Below are 19,588 nucleotides of genomic sequence, written 5' to 3'. Positions count from 1 at the left end.
TGCCTCCATGACCATACAAGGCAGCCTGAGACACGGCTTTACTCAAACCCTCCTCCCGCTTTATTTCAAACATCATAAAATATACACACAGAAAAAGGGACGAACGGGAGGGGAAACGCTGGGTAGCAAGGAGGAATGTCTCCGAAAACGCGGCATCAACTTAGACGACAACAGAAAGCAGCTGCCATGGAGCACCTTCCATGTCCAGGCAGACGGCATCTCCACCACGCACCTGCCAGGCCTGCAAGAAGGAGAGGGACGGGTGTGAGCCCTTGCACAGAGGGGAGAGGCAGGGCAGCCCCGTACTGAGCAGCTCCCTGAGTCACTGGAGGAGAGCAGGCACAGGCTGCGGCAGGGCTAAGGATGTCACCTGTCAGGGTGCCCCCGTGGATTTCTGGATTTGCTCCTTTAGAATAAGGATGCTCTGCCGCTGCTCTGGGGGCAGCATGGCGATCTGGTCTGCCGTCAGCTGCAGAACCTGCATGATCAGGGCTGCCTGCAGGGAGAAAGGAGAATCAGAGATGCTCTCTGCCTCAGCAGCTATGGGTTACCACGGCCAGGAGGTGGATGCTGGAAGGACAGAGTTTCCTCTGCAGCAGGAGCTGCAAGCTGCCCGGGCTCTGAGCAGAGCAGGGTAAAATAACCACCTGCTCCAAACGTGGCAGCATCGGCACCTCTGGAGCACAAACTCCCTGAGGCATGGCTGTCCTCTGACGCGGTAAGGCGCGCACAAAGTGCTGTCCCCAGTGTCTCATCCCTTCCCATCTGCCCACGCACCTTCTCATGATCCTGGGGGGTGACCTGGCTCTGTCCAGGACTAAAGCCTCCGGGCTGACCAGCTCCCTGGACCCCTGCTCCAGGAATGCCTCCTCCTTGCATGCCTGCCCCTGCCATGTTAGGAACCTGTGGGCACAAGAGGAAGGATAAGGACTCAGGGGTCTCTGGACTCAGCTTAACAACTACAAGAACACAGAGGAAACGATCAGACAGATGCCCACACAGCCAGCCCCGACCCGTGAGACGCTGTGGGTGCCCCAACAGCCGAGCAGAGGTGTTGCAATACCTGGCGGGGCCCCTGTGGGCCACTGGCTCCCATGTTAAGCGGTCCAGGACCCTGTATCCCACCAGGCATCGGGCCACGTGGGTTGGGACCAGGCCCTCGAGGCTCCAGGCCACGGGGCTCCATGACCCTGGCCTCCATGGCCCTGGCTTCCAGCACTCGCGGCTCCAGGACCCGCGGCTCCAGGCCTCGGGCCTCCATCACGCGGGGCTCCAGCCCTCGTGGCTCCAATCCTCGCGGCTCCAGCCCTCGCGGATCCCTTCCAACTGCAGAGGAAAGACGAGGCAAGCTGTAGAAGGGAGCAGCGCCGGGGGAGTGGGGTGGGAGTGAGCCCACTGCCTCCTTTGCCGGGGGGTTTAGCAAATGCCAGGAAGATGCGGGGCCGGGGACAAAGGAGACGTGCCTGGAGGAAGTCCCTCGCTCTGTGGGACTGTTCCTCCTTGCCTTGGGGCCATTTCACTGCCCGAATTCCCTTCCTGTGTCTTGTGTTGAGGCAGCGGGCTCCACTCTGACCCCTCGTCTGTTTGCTTTCAGCCCCCCATTATTTCATGCCCCCTCTCTCACCTCGAGCATCCATCAAGGGCCCCCGCGGCTCTCCCATCAGTGGTCGGGGTTCTCCCATGGGTCCCCCCCTCATCTCATGGGGGGGGCCACGGCTGTCATGGCCCGGCATGTGGTGCATAGGGGCTCCTTGGTGGGGCGGCCCAAGGTAACCTCTGGCGCAGAGAGATGAGGAGAGCGAAGCAGGAGGAAGAGAAAAAGCGAGAGTGTGAATCAGACACGGGCTTGGCACGGTCTGGGCAGAGCGCCGGATTGCTCCCAAAGCCGGCCGCAGGGGAGGAGGGCGAGGCTGGCACAGGGACGAGTGCTGTCAGTCCCAGGTCACAGGGCTGCCGGCATCACCCTGGGGATGCCCCGTCCCCGGGGAAAGGGGGCTGGCCCCTGCGGTCAGCAGCACACAGGCCTCCGACCGGGCAGCTGTGACTCCCGGAAGGCTCATGCCATCCCTGTCCTCAGCAAGAGGTCACCCTTGGGCAGGGGGCAGTGCGAAGGGCTCTTCTCCTTCCCTCTCCCCTCACCTGGGCTCCACTTCTCCAGTGACTGAGAGCAGCGTCCCTCCGCGAGGGTCATTCGGGGCATCTCCCAAAAGGCCTCGCGGCGGCGGGCCACTAGCAGGTAGAGGTCCACGCTGCATAGGGGCCCTCGGGTCTGGCATGGGCACTGCCAGGAAGACACACAAGAACTTGTGAGGATCTGCGCAACCAGCGCTCTGCTCAGACTGTCCCCCAGCACCCTCGGGGCTGGGATGCGGACAGCCTCCCTGCTCCCCGGCACGGGCAGATGTGCTGTGCGCACTGCCGGGGGAGCAGCCCCTCGCACAAGGCCAGAGCGCACCAAAGCCCCTTTCCCTGGGTGCTCGTTTCATCCCTCTCTTTCCCTCTCTGGTTCTGCCTCGGGCTCCTTACAACACCAGGTGGCCAAACCGAGTGTGGGCGCCCCCGCGGTGCTCCCTAAGAGTGCGGGCGTCAACGCCGTGCTGATGTGGGGCCGGGAGCAAAGCAAGACCTGGAAGGCTCCTGGCAGTAAGGTGTCAAAGGGGGCTGGATCCTAGGTGAAGACCTTCTCCAAGCAGGCTCTCTTTTCCACTGCTGACCCTCTGTGCACAGCACTAGTGCGTTCTCTCCTCCTGCCCCTGGAGAAGACCCTGCCTCCTCCTAACTCTGCCAGACCACACAGAACGGTATGCCAGTCCCCGGCCCTCAGCGCAGCGGGGTGACAGCTGCTCTCTGCACACCCCGTAACGAGCTCCATGACAGCGGGGAGCTGGCAGGTGCCGGGATACCTTGAACGCGTTCGATAGACGCAGGCCTGGCAGGTCCCACGGGCGAAAGCTGAAGGTTCCCTGGGCAAGCAGCAGGAAAAGAGGGAGAAGAGCAGACACGTAAATAGTGTATGCATGCATGCGCTCAGCCTTGGGGACAGCGCTGCCGCAGCCCGCGGGGGCCTGCTGAATCACCTCCGCTCCCTGGCGTCCCCCAGGACGCCTATGGAGAAGATGCTGCCTGCTGCCCACCTGGCTGTAGCAGCCTCTCCCACTAACGCCACCTCTCTCACCGCAGGCACGGCAGCCAGCTCGGCAGCGTGCCGCACCGGGCACGGCTTTCCCTCGCTCACCACGCGAGCACGCGGGGCAGGAGAGCGAAGCGCCCTGCCAAGAGAGATCAGCGTGCCGCAGGGCCACGCTGCGCCCCACAGCGCAGTGAGTCAGCTCCTGCCCGCAGCTCCCCGCGGCGCTCCCCAGCACCGGCTTTCTGCCTGCTCTTCAAAACCTTCTGGGTATCAGCAAAACTGCCAGGAATCGCGGGCCCGCTCTCAGGAAGATGGTGCCCACCCCAAGAAAAACGACAGTCAGCTGCCCTTGAGATATCTAAGGCTGGAGGATCTCGGAACAGGTTTGCCACCTTCCTGAAACAAGGCCTAAGATACAAATCTAGGGGAGAGGTGTTAGCTCCCTGCATGCCTTACTACTGGAAGAACAGGAACGCCTTGCCTTGTTTGCGCTACTCTCGGCACATGGCTCGATGGGGCAGCCACGCAATTTGCCGAACGAAAAGGAATCCGGCTCCAGGGCTGGGCCGCGCAGACCGTGCCTGCAGAGGGAGGGAGGAAGGGCCAAGCAACTGCTCGCTGCGTAATTCCCTGCCAAGCCTTGCGCTCACTATCACAAGCAAAAGCAAAGACTCAGCTCCCTCTGCTGGGCACGGCACAGAGAGCACAGGGAGACACGGGCAGACACCGCGGCAGCACAGCTGCTTCCCAGCACCCAGGCAGCGAAGAAGGACAGGGACTGGAGAAGAGCAAGCTCTGCCTGCCTGCACAAGCACAGGGACAGATGCGGGCTCAAAGAGAGACAGAAACCACGGGCACATCCCGCCCTCTGGGGCTCTGTGGGGACTGGCAGCTCTCCTGGTTTCCAGGACATGTCTGCACAACACAGGGCAGAACAAGCTGGGAACAAACTGGTGCACGGGCTGGAGCCCTGGAAGCAGGAGAGCCGTTACCACAGCCTCGTGCCTAAGCGAACAAACCCAGACGTGGCCCAGTGCTACAGGAGCTGCCCCACCTCCAGACAACAAGGCTGCAGGCAGGGGCTCTCCTGGTGCAGCGCTGCTCAGTACCTGTAGCCTGGGCCCCCGCTGGAGCGAGGCTCACATGACACCCAGCAATAACTTCACCTCTGTTTTACCTTGTCCGCGCTCCAAGGGCACGGGGCCTCCTCCCGGCATCCCGACCTGCGGCTGCAGCCCACCTGAGGGGGAAACGGACAGGTCAGATCCCTCCCTGGCTGTCCCTGCACAGCCAACCAATTCCTTTGGCCCCAAATACCTACCCCCTCCCAGATCCTGGGGTAGCATCCGGAAGCTTATTTTCTTGCTGTTGGTTCCCCACGGAGATAAGCCAACTTTCTGACCCGCTGCTGGCAGCGGCCACAACCACAGTCCACAGCACGGGAGGACAAGTGCTCCCACGGGAAGGTACAGGGGGGCTGTCTGCAGGACCCGCCTGCCCGGGGCAGCCCTGACACCATTCAGCCAAACACCACGCACTCACCTCCTGGAGCCATGGGGCCAGGGCCAGGGCCCTGCACAGCGGCTGCCATCTGTCCCGGTGCCGGCACTCCTCCCTGCATAGGCGGCTGCATCAGAGGGGGAGCGCCGTTTACGTGCATGCCACCCTGCCCGGGAGAGAAACCAGCCCTCAGCAAAGCCCTGTCACCCAGGCACACGCAGCCCAGCTGGGAAAGCCAGCGCTGGCAATGCCTGTCACTTGCAGCGCGGTAAGTGCATCTCAGAGGCTCTTACGATGGGCTGGGGCTGGGACGATGGGGTGTTCTGTGGGTTCAGCTGGGCATTTGGCCCCGGCCCCGGTCCCGGTCCTGGCCCAGGTCCTGGCACTGGCTGCTGGTTGCCTGGGATCAGAGGAGGAACACTGGTCTGGCGATGCAGGATTTTCTAGGAGCAGAAGGAGGAGAAAGGAGTTCTCTTCCACCCCCTGCAACAGGCTGCCACCAATATCCTACCGGCCCCAGAAGAGGCAGCAAGGGACAAACCAGTGCGATCTCCGGGTCGACGATCCTCATTACCACCTGGGCCTGCAGCAGGGCGTAAGCCAGCTGGGGGTTCTGCAGCAGCATGTTCCTGGCTTCCTGGGGGCTGTTCTGGACGCACAACTGAGAATACACACACACAGATCACAGCTCTGACCCGGCATGACATGGGTCGCGAGGGCACGGGCAGCTGTGATAGAAGGTGCTGAGCTCAGGCAGAAAGCAGGGAGCACAGCCCTCCTCTTCACTCACCTTCATCTGCTTCATCAGCTCAAACATCTGCTCCGGTGGCAGGCTGGCAACTGCTCGGCTGATGGACTCAGGGGCATCTTCAGGATTGACGGGGTCCCCATAGGGTGACTCTATGATGGGTGCACCCGTGCCCAAGCCTGCAACACCGTTTGGAATAGAAGCTGTGACCTCGTACAGCAACATGAACTATCTTTAACTGTTTGCTCCCCCAGAAGGGAAGTGCCATGCCATTAAGAGGAGGCAGCAAAAACAGGCGGAACATGTGGGAGACAGAAAACACAGCTCAGCCCCGGCACCCCTCTGGTGAAGCTGCTCGCTATGTCGCTTGGAGCACGTCAGCTCCACCAGGTCTCCCCTTCAGCAGACTCACGGAACAGGTACGCGCTGTATCACCAAAAAGGCCGGGGCCAGCGCACCATCAGTTTTCTCCGCTACCAGATTCAGACTCACTCTTCAGCTCCTCCTTGTTCTTCTCGCTGGCCGCGTTGTCAACACGCAGGGCCCTCCCGCTGAACTCTCGCCCGTTCAGGTTCCGCATGGCACTGAGGGCCGTCTCCTGGTCCTGGTACTCACAGAAGCCATATCCCTTCGGCTTTCCCGTCTCCCTGTCATACACCAACCTGCGCGGTGAGGAGGAGAGAATCGTCGCCGCTAAGGGTGGCGCAGGCACAGAGCAGTGCTCCCCATCGCCTGGGAGCGGGCTGGCGGCACAGGCCAAGTAGGAGCACCGGGAGCAGAGCGAAGGTGCCCGGGACAGGCCAAGGCGTGTGACAGCAGGCCCTCAGCCGGAGCCAAACAGCCTCCTGGGCCCAGGCCGGTGGGTGCTCCGGTGTTCCCAGAGCTTCAGCGCCCAGCAAGGCCACCGGCTTGAGCGCTGCGCTTCCCGGGGCACACCTCCCACCCCCTGACAGCAGCTCCCCGAGGCATGGGGCTGCCCCGGCTGCTCCTGGAGGGCTCCCGGGTGCTCCCAAGCCCTTCGGTCGGAGCTCTGTGAAGGCCGGCGCCCAGCGAGGACAGCATCCCTGCAAAGCCCCCCCGTACGCTGCTGCTGCTGCTGCTCCGCGCCCCCGGCCCTACGGAGCGCGGCCGGGCCCCGGCGCTTCACCCGCAAGGAGGCCGAGGGGCAGGCCGCGGGAGCCGCACGGCCGCGCTCCCGGTGCCGTGCCCGGGCACCGCGCGTCCCCCCCCACCCCCCCGAACCTCACCTGAAGCTGACCACGGGCCCGACCTCGGAGAAGATGTCCTTCAGCTGCTCCTCGGTGGCCTCGTACGGGATGTTGCCCACTGCGGAGGACAGACGCGGCGCTCAGCCCGGGCGCGGCCCCGGCCCCCCCCCGCCGCGGGGAGCGGCTCCCCGGGCAGCCGCCGGGCCGAGACCCGCCGCCGCCGCCCCCCGCTCCCCCTCGTCCCCCCACTCACCGAAGACGGAGCGCAGGGAGCGGTCCACGGCCGGGTCCCGCACCGCCAGCCCCGCCATGCCGCCCGCACGGCGCCGCCCCCCGCTTCCGCCCGGCCTCAAGGTGGCGGCGGCGCCGTGCTCCGGCCGGGAGCTCCGGGGGGAAACGGAGCCCCGCCACGGCGCGGCCTGGGAGCTCGGGGCGGGGCGGCCGGGGGGCAGCTGGGCGGGCGGCGGCGGCCTCAGGGGGGCCCTTCCCGGAGCAGCCGGCCGCGAGGTGCTGGGCACCGGCCCTGAGGCCCCAGTGCCCCGCGTCCCGCTTTGTGCCGGGCCCTCCCCGTTCCCCCGGGCCCCCCGTGCCCACCCAGCCGCGGCCCCTACAAGCTCGACGCCCCCGCGCCCCTCACGCGGGCACCACGTTCCCGTTGGCCATCAGCATCCCTTCGTCCTTCAGGTGCAGCGCCCCAACGTCCCGTCGTCCCGAGCGGGATGGCCGCAGGGGAGCGAGGTGGCACCGTCCTCGCGCTGGCCACGGAGCCGCGCTTCGCCCAGCGGCTGAGGTGAGCCCGCGAGGGGTGGCTGGGGGTGGCCACGGGGAAGAAGCGCCTGAGGTGGCCTCGGCCTTGCAGGCGGTATTTGGAAGAGGAGCAGCTCCTGGATGCGCGATACCGGCTGCAGAAGGTGCCGGGGGGCAGCGTGGCCCTGCCGGTGCTGGAGGCGAAGCTGGCGGAGCAGCGGCTGCGGGCGCTGCAGGAGAGCGGGCCCCTGGGGCTGCCCTGCAGGCTGCTCCGGATCCCGGTGGGTACTGCTCGGGCATGGGCTCGGGGCGGTGGCAGCAAAGGACCCGTGTGGCAGCCTCTCTTGCCGTGTCCCACGCGCAGAGCCCCATCCCCTCCAAGGCGGCCAGCGTGCGGACACCTGCCCAGAAGCTGCGCAGCGAGCTGCGGAGGATGGTGCTGGGCTTGGGAGAGAGCTGGTCGGAGGAGCTGGAGCGTGACGTGCCCCGCTCATGGCAGCGGCACGGAGACCTGGTCTTGCTGAGCGAGGACAGCTTCAGCGCTGCACTGTGGACGAAGCTGGGTAAGGGGAGCAAAGCTTGCTCACGTGGCTGCCGCTCGCAGAGCTGCCTGGCCTCTCCCAGCACGGCTGTGTTGCAGGCTCAGTGCTCTGGGAGACGGTTGCCTCAGCTCTGGGTGCCCAGCGCCTGGCCAGGCGAGGACGGGTGCTGCCAGGCGGGATGCGGTCCCCTAGCGTCACCCTGCTGCTGGGCCAGGACGGCTGGGTGGAGCACGTGGACAACGGCATCAGGTAGGCAGGAGCGTGCTGCAGGGCACGGCTGTGGCATCAGCCTGGGGAAGGGGCTGCTCTCACCAGGCTGGCGGTGTCCCCGTAGGTATACGTTCGACGTGACCAAGTGCATGTTCTCCCCGGGCAATATCACGGAGAAGCTGCGGGTGGCCTCGCTGCCGTGCGCAGGGGAGGTCCTGGTGGATCTCTATGCAGGTACCAGCCCTCGGGGACAGCAGAGAGGTTCGGCAGGGCAGGCTTGCAGAGGAGAGCAGGCAGAGAGCGGTGATGCAGGTATCGATAGCATCCAGATGGAGGTGAACCGTCACTAATTCTGGATTGAAAAATGACCTGGATCGGAAAAATTCTCCAGGATCTGGCTTAGAGCTCCTGCCCCATGTGGAAGCCCTTGGGTGACCTGGCACTGTGGTCCCTCCTGTGTCCCTGTTGCCTTTGGACACTTCAGCTGACCTTGTGCTCAGGCTCCACAGAGTGCTGCTGTGTAGTTAGTGCTGGTCAGAGGAACCGTTTGAATCCAGGGAGAAGATTTGCCCTCTTTCTGAACCTGGATGTTGTTTCTGAAAAGCTCCCATTGATGCCCTCACTATATTGAGTGCGATGTGCTTCTATGACAGGCCGGTGCTAACTGAAGTGTGCAGATGGTGTGACCGTTCCTGTGCTGTAAGGTGACTGGGGACGTTGTGTCAGGCTTCTGTGCATGTGAAGAGCTGTTTTGTACTTAGGGAAGTTAGTGTTTCCAGTCCGTCTCACAGAGAAAGGATGTGGTGCTCACAAAACTGCTCTTGATTAATTAAAATAAATGTTAGTCTTGACACTTTTTGCATAGGCTGGAAGCAGAGCAGGACAGCGTAGGTCTTGAACCAATGGGTAAAGATTGAACATAAAATAAGTTCCTCTGTAAACATTTTTCAAGATGAATTTTGCTTTTACAAGGGTGAGGGAGAAACAAAATTCCATTTTGCGGGCATTTCCCCAGTGTCTAGGTTTGTTCCAACCCAAAAAGCAGCTGCATAGAGTCGGGGCGGTAATCCGCATCCTGACCTGCCTCCGGGGAGGAGTGCAGACCTCAGGAGATACCTGCACCGTGCCCACTGCTGCTGCCACCTCTTCTGCCCCCAGGGATCGGCTATTTCACACTGCCCTACCTGGTGCATGCAGCGGCTGCCTTCGCCCACGCCTGCGAGTGGAACCACCATGCCGTGGAGGCCCTGCGGAGGAACCTGGCACTGAACGGCGTGCAGGACCGCTGCCACATCCACCACGGGGACAACAGGCAGGTGAGCAGCACCCCCTGCACACGGCGTCCTTCCCCTACGCGGTCCCTGCTCACCACCCTTCCCTTCCCAGCTGCGGCTGCAGGACGTAGCTGACCGGGTGAACCTGGGGCTGATCCCCAGTTCTGAGGAGGGCTGGCCTGTGGCCTGCCGCGTCCTGAAGAAGGGCACAGGAGGGGTTCTCCACATCCATCACAACGTGGAGGCTCTCCCCGCACCGCCCTGCCTGCAGCCAGCAGTTCCAAGCAATGAGCAGAGACCTCCGGAGGACAGCAGCTCTGGAGAACAGGAGTTGCAGAGCCCTGAGGAGATGGAAGGCAGTGGGAAGGAGATGCCGGCAGCCAGGGTCAGGCCAGAGTGGCAGAGGTGGGCTGAGGCCACTGCGGCACGGATACGGGGGCTGCTGGAAGAGCTGCACGGGCAGCCGTGGCGGACCAGCATCCTGCACATTGAGGCAGTGAAATCCTACGCACCACACGTGCATCACATCGTGCTGGACCTTGAGTGCCGTCCAGCACTGCCTGCCTAGCTGGCTGTGGGGCCTTGGCGTGGCTCAAGGTCATGCGAAACGGGTGGCAGCGTTGGCGGCAAGGAGATGTGACGGTTGTCTGCCAAGTGCCAGCTCAGGACAAGCAACACCGGGGACAGTTTCTTCCACAGCTCTGAGCTGGGGCAGGTTTCTGCTCGGAGAACCTCTGACAGAGGTCTCATTCTGCCAGCCTGTGTTTTACATCCCTCGTTCCAAGGTGGCAGCACTGCCCAGCAGCGAGCTGGGTCCCTGCCATCCGTGCCCCGCGCAAGCTGCGTTAGGCAGGAGCTGCACAGGAGCTGTGTCACGGCCGAGGATGGGGCTGAGTGCACCCCGAGTCCTACCCTAGCTCTGCCTGCTGCTGCTTAGTGCAGGAGCATCATGCTGGCACCTGTAGCTTCTGCTTTGGACACATGCTGGCACTTTCAGCCCCATTTTCATGAGGAAGAGAGCTGCAGGACCAAATAAACCTCAGCACTCATGCTGGGCTTTGTTTCAGTGCGTCAGGTACAGACTCTATTCTTGTCTTTACCAGCATGCTTTTTTTTTTTTTTTACTGAAAACAAGTCTGTTCGTTTCAGTTTCTTCTTACTTTTTTTTTTTTTTCAGAAATAAAAACGTTTCCTGCATCTCTAGCTGGCGTCCGGTTAAACTACAAACACGGGTGCAAGCGGGGGGCCCTGCCGTGGCGCACGGCGAGGAGCCCTGTCCCCGCAGACCCAGCCCCGCTCCTGGCCGTGCCCCATCCCCTCCCAGTTACACCAGTGGGCCCGGGAGCGACGGTGGCCCCGCTGGCCGCCTGCCGGAGCAGCCGTTGCCGTGCGGCCCCGTGCCGGAACGAGGGGAGGCGGGGGGCCGGGACCCCTTCCAGCCGCTCCCCCCCCCCCGGTCCTCGCCCACCTCCCCCGGAGCCCAGCCGGGGCAGCGGTGCCGGGCGGCTTTATGGCGGTGTGTGTGTGTGTGTGCTCTTGGGGAGGAGCTGCCTCTCCCACCGGGCCGCGAGCAGGCACGCCTGCAAACACCGGGGCGAAGCGAGCGGCTCTGCCCAGCCCTGCCGGAGCTTCGGGCACGGCCGCGTCCGGGACCGGGGCCGGGGCCGCCGGCGGAGGAGCGCAGCCCCCGCACCGCGCGTCCCGGGACCGAGGGCTGCGGGGGGGCGGCCGCGGCCGGGGGAAGCCCGGCGGGGCGAGGGGCGGGCGGCCGGGGGCCGCCCCCTGGGGCCGGGCCGGGCCGGGCCGGGCGGGGCCGCGCAGGTGCGGCGGGCGCCGAGCCCCTGGGGAGGTTGGGGCCGCCCCCGCCGCCGGGACCCGCCGCAGGTACCGGGGGGCCGCGGGGTGGGCGAGGGGGGGGGTCGCAGCCCCCGGGAGAGCGGGCGGGTGACGGGTAGGGGCTTTCCCGGGGGGCGGCAGCGCCGTGCCCGGGGGGCTGCCGGCACACCGCTGGGAGCAGCACCCCGCCCCGCTTTCCCTTGTAGCCATCCCCTGAATCTCAAGCTTGGCTTTCGCTCTCCTGCTGGAAGCCCTGGGCTTGGGGGGGCGGGGGTCCGGGCCGCGGGATCACCCCCCCCCCCCAACCCCTGCGCTGCCTCCCGGCCCGGGCGGCGCCGGGCACAGGAAGCCCCCCCCCGGCCGCGGCTGGAGCGGGGACTTCCCGCAGCGAGGGGCCCCGCCGGCCGTCCCCGCGCCCCGCCGGCCGTCCCGGGGCCCCGCCGGCCGTCCCCGGGCCCCGCCGTGCCGGCTCCGCGCCGCAGACCCGCGGAACTCGTTCTGCCCTGCGAGCGGGGGCCGGCGGCGCTGGGCGGTGAGCTGGGAGCAGCGGGCGGCACGGCACGGCCCGGCCCTGCAGACGGGCTGCGAACCGCGCCCGGGCTCTGCGCTGAGCTGCGCTGCCCGCCCGGGGCTCGCCCGGCCTCGGGGTCGGGGTGCGGGGTTCCGGGAGGGGTCCTGCCGCTGCGGCTCCCGTCCCCGCGCTCCCACGCCCCGGCTGCTCTGCTCGTTGCTTTTCACGCCGCTGCTCCCCTTGCGCGTGGGGTGCGGGTCACGGCCGCCGCGCTCCGTCCTCCCCAGCCCTGTGGCGGGGCGCTGGGTGCGGGTGGTGATCGCGGGGGGCCGGCTGAGCTGATGGGGGGCGAGCCGGAGGCAGGCCCGAGGGCCGTGTGCGTGGTCAAGCAGCAGGGTGACGTGGGCTGGAGGTGTCAGCTGGCTTGGGGACCCCACGGTGCGAGGCTCGGGGCTGGGGATGGCCTCCAACCCGGGGACGGCAGCGAGTCCTGCCCGTGCCACGTGGGGTTGGGGTGTGACCCCGTGGTGCGCTTTGCTTGCTCCCAGCACAGACGCATCCAGCTCCTTCTGGCAAGGGCGAGCGATTTCTGGGCCGGGTGATGTCGGAGGCCGTGGACCTGTCCTTCCTGTCGGATGCCGAGAAGGAGTTGATCCTGCAGGTCCTGCAGCGCGATGAGGAGCTCCATAAAGCAGAGGAGAGGAGAATCAGGTGCGGATGTGCCTGGGCAGGCGGGGTGCGGTCTCCCCTGGTTCATGCGGGGGGTGGCTGGAGGGGCGAGGACTGGCGCGGTGGGGCTGGCTGGGAGCTTTGTGCCAGTCTCGGGGTCTGCCTGCGGTTCTGACTCTCCTGGCCTTTGGGTCGGAGCAGGCGCCTGAAGAATGAGCTGCTGGAGATCCGGCGCAAGGGGGCCAAGCGGAGCAGCCAGCGCTACAGCGAGCGGACGTGTGCCCGCTGCCAGCAGAGCCTGGGCCGCATCAGCCCCAAGGCCAACACCTGCCGGGGCTGCAACCACTTGGTGTGCCGGGACTGCCGTTCCTATGGCCCCAACAGCTCCTGGCGCTGCAAAGTCTGCACCAAGGAGGCGTGAGTACCCAGGGACCGGTCGGCATGGACCTTCTGCATGCTGCTCTGTTCCCTTCCTCTGCTTAGTCGCCCCAACTTGATGCCCCTTGGCCACCCTCCCTAGTCCAGCCCTGGGCTCTCAGCCTGGTCTTCTCCACCACAGGGCAGCTGTCTGTGTTGTAGCTTCCCCAGGCTGCTCAAAGTGGGCAACCGTGGTTGGGCCATCGAGAACTGGGCTGTGCCCTGCTCTTGGGTCTCCTTTGCGCCTACCCTGCTCCTTTCCCCCCTTTGTGTGACTCCAGCCTGTGTTTCAGGCAGCCCAGTTTTCTCTCTCTCCCTTGCCTCACCTGCCATACGGGACCCCCCTCTCACTCCGTGTTTTCTGATGGTGCAGCTGGCCCATCATGGGCACGGTCTCTGCTCAGCCTCCCGCTGGGTGTGCTCCTCTTGGCTGGTTCCCAGCACCGTGGGCATTTGAAGGGTGCGGTGGGACGGAGGGAACGGCCCCTCACTGCCCCTCTGCCCTGCAGGGAGCTGAAGAAGACAACAGGGGACTGGTTCTACGACCAGAGGGTCAACCGCTTCGCCAACAGGCTGGGCAGTGACATTGTGCGGCTGTCTCTGCGGCACAAGTCTGCAGGTAGGGCCACCGGTGAGGCGGTGCTGTGCCACCAGGTGTCGGAGCGATGCCTTCTTCCCCAGCCTGTCCCTCCAGGACGCTCCAGCTCTACTTGGCCTGTGCCCAGCTCGGGGTTGGCCAGGAAGGCCCTCTCTTCGAGGCTGTGGGCTTCTGTGCTGGGGAGCGAGCCCCTCCTGAGTCCTCTCTGCTTTCAGCCAGCAAGAGGGAGACCGTGGGACAAACCCTCCTCCAGAAAGCACAGCTTGGCGATCCCAAGAACATCTCTGCATCCCGGCAGAAGAGCCCCCAGGAGCCCCGGAAGGCACACAGGTGAGGAGGAGCTGTTCTGAGGACCCTGTGTTTGGGGAGGGGTCACCGATAGCCCATCCGGGTGCGGGGGGGACAGCTGTGGGGACGAGAGAAGCTGCCACCCTGCTCTGGTCACGGCGCAGAAGGTCTCTCTCAGGCCAGCTTCCTCGCCAAACGGGATGTGCCTGTGGTTTCGTTTGTCTGCAGTTTGTTTCCTGATGCCTCAGACCCTCGCGATGGCAAGAGTGACACAGAGTCCATGGAAAACATGAGCCTGGATGGCTACAGACCTGGTCCTGGTGCCGCTGGGGGCAGGTGAGGGCAGGCTGGGACAGGTTGTCTGTAGCAGTGCTGGCCTGGCAGAGAACGAGGACCTTCATCTGAAGGCTGCCTTTGTCTGCTCGCTGCCTCGGCCTGGGGAGGGAGATGCTGGCTCTTCTTGCCAGCCCGAAACCTCGCACTGGGCAGACAGGTCCTCTGCTCCCTGCGCTGTTCCAGGCTTGTTCATGCAGCTCTTCGGAGCTTGTGGCGAGAGCAGTTCCCAGCCAAAACTTGGTTTCCTGGCCGTGCTTCTTTTGGCTGACGTGCCGGCCCGAGACAGACCTTTTCTGTGTCCTCTGCAGGAGAAACTCTCTGGAGAAAGCTGCCGCTGTCAAAGAGGGAAAACAGGTTGCTGCACCAGCAGGACCCGCGGTGGCCAGCCTGACTCTCCCTCTCCCCTCCAGAAGCGTGCTCTCTGCCTCCAACGGTCGGGTGAGTGCCGGGGCTCAGGGCTGGGAGCCCTGCGGCGCCCCCTCTGCCCTGCTCTGCACTGGGCTTCTCCCTCCTAGGAGGCTCCCGTGGGAAGCCGAAGTAGCGTGTTGGCGGCTGAGCATGAAGCCTTATTCAAGAAGAACCCCCGGAGGGTGGTGAGGCCGGCGGGTGAGAGCCGTGTGGAGCCCGGGGAGGCTTTGGCGCGGGTGCAGGAGGCCTGGGCAGCTCCTCGCGGTGACGGAGCCGCAGGACTCTGCTAATCCTGCAGCCTCCTTGTCTTGCCTCCCCATCTCCCGTGCAGACTACACCAAGTCGGTGATCGACCTGCGCCCAGAAGACCTCGTGGGTGAGGGCAGCACCCTGGGAGACAGGAGCAAGTCGGTCCCCGGCCTCACCACGGAGCTGGTGAGACCCTCGGCGGTGCTGGTGCTGGCTGGGGAGTGAAGCTGGCTGTGGGGTGGAGCTGGCTGCACCGCTCGCGTGCCCGTGCCTCCCCGCCGCTCCCCACGCAGACGGTCTCTCTCTCTCCTTGCAGGATGAGGAGGAGGAGGACATCGATAACCTGGTGGAGATCCATCGCCAGAGGGTGGCCCGGGGCAGCATGCGCAGCGGCACCTCCTCGGTGAGTCCCGCGGCTTGGCTGCGCTCTGTAAAATGGAGGAGCTCCCAGCTGTTTCCCAGGGAGCCTGCGTGTTAGTGGGGCACTTAGTGACCGTCCGCAGCCAGGAAGGGCTGGTCTTGGGCTAGGAGAGGGGCTGTGTGGCAGAGCTACCAAGAACAGCCTTGCTGAGGGCAAACGGGATGGTGAGGCTGCCCGGCTCAGGCCAGCCGTGCCTTCCAGAGCACGCTGGGGAGCATGGTCAGCATCTACAGCGAGGCCGGCGACTTCGGGAACATCACGGTCACCGGGGGCATCTCGTTCTCCCTGAGCTACGAGCTGAAAACACAGACCTTGTTCATCCACGTCAAGGAGTGTCGCCAGCTGGCCTACGGGGACGAGGCGAAGAAGCGCTCCAACCCGTGAGTGCTGGGGGGGAAATGGTGGCGGCGAGCTGGGGAGGGACGGGCTGGTGGCGCTGCGCGGACCAGCGGCTCTGCTGGTGGTGCTCAGCGGGGTGTGGGGTGCCCGCGGGAGGTGGGAGCTGTAAGCGGGGGTTCTTGGAGAGGTGGGAGGCCTGGGCTGTCCTCGGGGGCTCGGGGGTGATGAACTCCACCCGCTTCTCCCCACAGGTACGTGAAGACCTACCTCCTGCCTGACAAATCCCGGCAAGGGAAGCGCAAGACGACCATCAAACGCAACACCGTGAACCCCCTGTACAATGAGCTGCTGAAGGTGAGCGGGGATGGGCTGGGGGCAGCCAGCTCCCCTCCGCTGGGGGCCAGGCAGGCGCTCAGCCCCTGGGGATGCTGCTTGAACAGCACCACAACAAGGGGTTCTCCCCTGCCAGGTTCTGCTTTCCCCTCCCTGGCAAAACGGGAGTCCTGAGGGAGTGGGCTCCAAACCCTGGCGTGGAGGCTTGGTGGGGGGTGTGCTACATGCAGACGTTGTGCCCTGAAAGCTGGAAAAAAAAAACACGTTTCCAGGCTGGGTCACTGCTGTAATATCACTGTGGTGTCTCGTCCTTGGGTGCTGTGGAGGCACGTCTGAAGATGTGAGTGTGTGTGTCCTTCACAGCCAGCGTTCCTGGCTGCTGTGCCGTCCCCCAGGGCAGGGGGTGCTTATCCATGGACGTGGCTTTCCCTTGGAGAAGGCTCCTTACCCCCAGGGCACGGCGGCCTGGCTGCGCAAGCCGGAGGGCAGCACGGCTGCAGAGGCAGAGATAAGGCAGTTCTGGCCCCAGCAGCAGAAGCACTGAGCGCTGCCCTTTACGCTCCCGGTCCCCACCGCGGCTGGCACAGGGTGGTGGGAAGGGCTGGTCTCCGTCCCCGAGCCCTGCTGGAAGGAGGCGGTGCGTCCCGGCAGGAGGGAAGTGGGAGCTGGAAAGCATGGCTTGGTTTCCAGGCGCTTGTGGCTCAGCTCGCCGCAGCCCCAGGTTTGCTGAGGTCTTGTGCTCTGACCACCTGAGGCTCGGTGGGCTGGCAGGGCTTCCCCTGCGGTGGGAAGGAGTGGGGTGGCCGGGTGCCACGAGCCCTGGATGTGCTCCGAGGTCAGCCCACCTGCACGCTGGCACTGCTGCCCTGCGCCTGGGGCCTTCAGCGGGCTTTCCCCCCCTCTGTTCTGGGGGAGCTCAGCACAGTCTGGGGGCTGCCGCCGGCTCACCTGTCTCTTTGCCGCCTCTCTTCCCAGTACGAGATTAACAAGTCCCTCCTGCTGGCAAGGACGCTGCAGTTCTCGGTCTGGCACCACGATCGCTTTGGCCGGAACACATTCCTGGGGGAGGTGGAGATCCCCATGGACTCCTGGAACTTCGACAGGCACCTGGAGGAGTTTCTGCCCCTGCACGGCAAGGTACCTGCCGCAGCCCTCGTGCGTCGTTCCTGCGTGCGAGGATGGCCCTGAGTGGGCAGAGGGGTGCAGGGGTCTTGGTTGAGCTACTGAAAGGCTTGTGCCAAAACAAAGACCCCAGGTCAGATAGCAGCGCTGTCAGAGTGAAAAAGGCAGCTCTAGGCTTAAGCCTGGCTTCACTTTTCCTCAGTATATCCCATGTAACGCAGTCAGATGTCTCTCTGCCCGGTCAGGTATTTTCATTCTGTTTGCTTGATTGCTCCAAGACTGCAGCTCTTCCTGTCTCCCTGCCCCAGTAAGGAAGAATGGGAGCCAACTTCAGGGAAACAAATAGGGGAAATCGGGCTCGGCATCCTGTTGTGGGCTGCAGAACAGCGCAGTGAGAGGATGTTGTGCAGCTGGATGGCAACAGCAGATGCTTTTGCTGTTGGACTTATTCAGGAGCCTGGATCTCTTGATGAGCTCCCGATGCAGACTCAGCCCTTTGCATCGCTGGGCCTCAAGCGGCTTGTGGCTGCTGAGCTAAACGGGGTTTCCTAAGGGATGCGGTTAAGGCAGAGTAATCCCAAAGGAGCTGGTCTCTGAGCCTGAGCTGGTGACTGCTGGAGAGGGCCTGCAGGCATTTGTGCCAGCTTAGCCATCTCCAGAAGAAACCAGCCTTTTTGGCCAAGAGCTGGTAGCTGCTGTGCGCAGACCAGGCTGTTGCTGTGTCCGCTTTGGCTTCTTCACAGTGCCGTGGTAACCCGGTCATTGCCTCTTTGCAGACCGGTGCAGATGCTGCTGGCCTCCACCAGTACAAGGGCGAGCTGGTTGTCTCCATGAAGTACATCCCATCTTCCAAGCACCCCGGGGCTGGGAGTGGCAGAAAGGGTGAGTGCTGGAGCTCCGCCATCTTCGTGTAATGGGGGCCATTCACTGCCCTCTACAACGTGCTGGAAATTCCCATCTCCAGATACCTTGCACTCCTGTGGGAACTGCTTGTGACCGAGCAAGCTGGGTGGATTTGTTGGGTTGTGCAACCTGAGGTGTCTGAAATGCCTGTGAGCTGCTGGCTGCTCCGGGTCACCGCAGACCTGGCTGCCCTCAGGCTGGCTGAGCAGCTCCAGTGCTTTCCTGAGACTGGACCACTGTCACCAGTGCTGGTCCTTGGTCCAGGCTGGACTGCCGGGTCCCACATGGAGCTATTTGCCTTGGCAGTCAGGGCCAGCAAGGGAGGAGGCAGGAGGAGTTACCACCCTGGGATCTGTACCTGCCTCTGAGCTGAAGGCCCTTCTGCAGGACCTTTTGGTGTGGGGGGGGAGGAAGCAGTGGTGAAAATTGGTTAAATCTTGCTCTGCTGGTTTTTTTGTTTGTTTGTTTTTCCAGGCAAAACAGGGGAAGGTGGTGAGCTCCAGGTCTGGATCAAAGAAGCCAAGAACCTCACAGCTGCCAAATCTGGGGGGACATCAGACAGCTTTGTGAAGGGGTGAGTGTGGGTGCTGGATCGGGAGGCTGTGGCAGATGGGTGAAAGCACTGCCCTCCCTGGCTGCCTCCCCTGACACTTCCTGGAGCTGGTGTGGAAATCCAGGGGAGGGAAGTGCCTCTTCATTAACTGCCCTGTGCTGGCTGCGTTTGTAAATGAAAGTCGCTGTCTGCCCATCTCTTAGTAGAGATGAGTTTTCAGTAACAAACACGTCCCTGGGTTTGGGCCAGCTGAGAAGCGCTGCTCAGGGTCTGTGAGGCCCGGGGCCTGTTTGTCATGGCTGGAGGCTGCGCAGAGGGGTCCCCTGAGCTGGGGAGGTGCTTGTGCTCTTCCTGCAGGCTTGGCCCTTTTCCCAGGCTAGCAGGGCCACGTGCCAGGCCTGGCTCCTCCAAAAGCTGCCATCAGATTGCCTTCCCGGAGGTCACCAAGCAGCCAGGCAGCTGTGACTTGGGCTACCTGTGGAGGTAGCTGCATGTGTGTTGCTAACTCCACCGGGGCTGCTTCCCCCAGCTACCTCCTGCCACATAAAAACAAGGCCTCCAAGAGGAAGACGCCTGTGGTAAAGAAGACCCTGAACCCTCACTACAACCACACCTTTGTCTACAACGGCATCAACCCCGAGGACCTGCAGCACATCTGCCTGGAGCTGACTGTCTGGGACCGGGAGCCTCTGTCCAGCAACGACTTCCTTGGAGGCGTCCGCCTGGGCGTGGGCAATGGTGAGGAGCTCCGGGGCTGCCGGGGAGGAGCTGCAATCTGCAGAGAGGTGTGGGGACAAGGAAGGCTGCTGTCGTGGTGGGAGAGCCCCCACGCAGCCTCTCACAGCTGTAGGACCAGCGCTTTTGCCTGGGGCTGCCTCTGCTGCAGGGAAAGCCGCTTCTGTGCGGGGGCTGTCTGTAACTTCTGCCCGTCTCCTTTCTCCAAGGCATGAGCAACGGGCAGGCTGTGGACTGGATGGACTCCACGGGCGAGGAGCTGAACCTGTGGCAGAAGATGCGCCAGTACCCAGGCTCGTGGGCGGAGGGCACGCTCCAGCTCCGTTCCACCATGGCCAAGCTGAGGCCGTAGGCAGCGGCACAGGCACCAGGCCTCACCCTGGGGCTGGCACAGCCGCGCTGGAGCTGCAGCACGGCCAAACAGGGGTGCCAAACTTAATTATTTTTTGCCTGTATTTTAATAAACATGACCTTCTCTAAACAGGCTTGGGCAGAAAATCTTCTTGGCCTA

The 19,588-nt window shown here is 64.0% G+C and overlaps 3 protein-coding genes across 10 annotated transcripts; 2 read left to right on the top strand and 1 right to left on the bottom strand.

Annotated features, from left to right (window-relative positions):
• Positions 1-37: 37 nt before the first annotated feature.
• Positions 38-6,973, bottom strand: CSTF2 (cleavage stimulation factor subunit 2). Of its 3 annotated transcripts, XM_080553472.1 has the most exons (15): positions 6,840-6,973; positions 6,626-6,704; positions 5,871-6,040; positions 5,421-5,557; positions 5,172-5,291; positions 4,924-5,073; positions 4,673-4,796; positions 4,308-4,370; positions 2,904-2,963; positions 2,140-2,281; positions 1,625-1,776; positions 1,064-1,326; positions 778-903; positions 371-496; positions 38-241 (listed from the first exon to the last, which is right to left on the bottom strand). In XM_080553472.1, exons 1-14 carry the CDS (start codon positions 6,895-6,897, stop codon positions 374-376), a joined length of 1,767 nt encoding a protein of 588 aa, XP_080409598.1. In that variant the 5' UTR covers positions 6,898-6,973; the 3' UTR covers positions 38-241; positions 371-373. The 3 variants fall into 3 exon arrangements, with proteins under 3 accessions (XP_080409598.1, XP_080409599.1, XP_080409600.1); XM_080553473.1 differs by lacking the exon at positions 2,904-2,963; XM_080553474.1 differs by lacking the exons at positions 1,625-1,776; positions 2,140-2,281; positions 2,904-2,963.
• Positions 6,974-7,241: 268 nt separating this feature from the next.
• On the top strand, positions 7,242-10,552 carry TRMT12 (tRNA methyltransferase 12 homolog). 3 transcript variants are annotated; one of them, XM_080553476.1, is made up of 7 exons: positions 7,242-7,376; positions 7,446-7,614; positions 7,698-7,896; positions 7,974-8,124; positions 8,210-8,319; positions 9,244-9,401; positions 9,472-10,552. In XM_080553476.1, the coding sequence occupies exons 1-7, from the start codon at positions 7,306-7,308 to the stop codon at positions 9,925-9,927; spliced, it is 1,314 nt and encodes a 437-aa protein (XP_080409602.1). In that variant the 5' UTR covers positions 7,242-7,305; the 3' UTR covers positions 9,928-10,552. The 3 variants fall into 3 exon arrangements, with proteins under 3 accessions (XP_080409602.1, XP_080409603.1, XP_080409604.1); XM_080553477.1 differs by lacking the exon at positions 8,210-8,319 and having other exon boundaries at positions 9,244-9,397; XM_080553478.1 differs by lacking the exons at positions 7,974-8,124; positions 8,210-8,319.
• Positions 10,553-11,085: 533 nt separating this feature from the next.
• On the top strand, positions 11,086-19,558 carry SYTL4 (synaptotagmin like 4). Of its 4 annotated transcripts, none has more exons than XM_080553454.1 (17): positions 11,086-11,243; positions 12,255-12,417; positions 12,577-12,792; positions 13,302-13,411; positions 13,606-13,720; positions 13,907-14,014; positions 14,323-14,452; positions 14,530-14,620; positions 14,754-14,857; positions 14,988-15,074; positions 15,294-15,472; positions 15,683-15,785; positions 16,740-16,901; positions 17,663-17,768; positions 18,264-18,363; positions 18,872-19,080; positions 19,287-19,558. In XM_080553454.1, exons 2-17 carry the CDS (start codon positions 12,308-12,310, stop codon positions 19,427-19,429), a joined length of 2,073 nt encoding a protein of 690 aa, XP_080409580.1. In that variant the 5' UTR covers positions 11,086-11,243; positions 12,255-12,307; the 3' UTR covers positions 19,430-19,558. The 4 variants fall into 4 exon arrangements, with proteins under 4 accessions (XP_080409580.1, XP_080409581.1, XP_080409582.1 ...); XM_080553455.1 differs by having other exon boundaries at positions 11,222-11,243; positions 12,260-12,417; XM_080553456.1 differs by lacking the exon at positions 11,086-11,243 and adding an exon at positions 11,573-11,727.
• Positions 19,559-19,588: the final 30 nt, after the last annotated feature.

The sequence above is a fragment of the Anser brachyrhynchus genome, assembly GCF_964034855.1.
Source record: "Anser brachyrhynchus genome assembly, chromosome: 13".
Classification (NCBI taxonomy): domain Eukaryota; kingdom Metazoa; phylum Chordata; class Aves; order Anseriformes; family Anatidae; genus Anser; species Anser brachyrhynchus.
The sequence above is the reverse complement of the archived record's forward strand: the minus strand, read 5'-3'. Positions and strand labels throughout refer to the sequence as shown.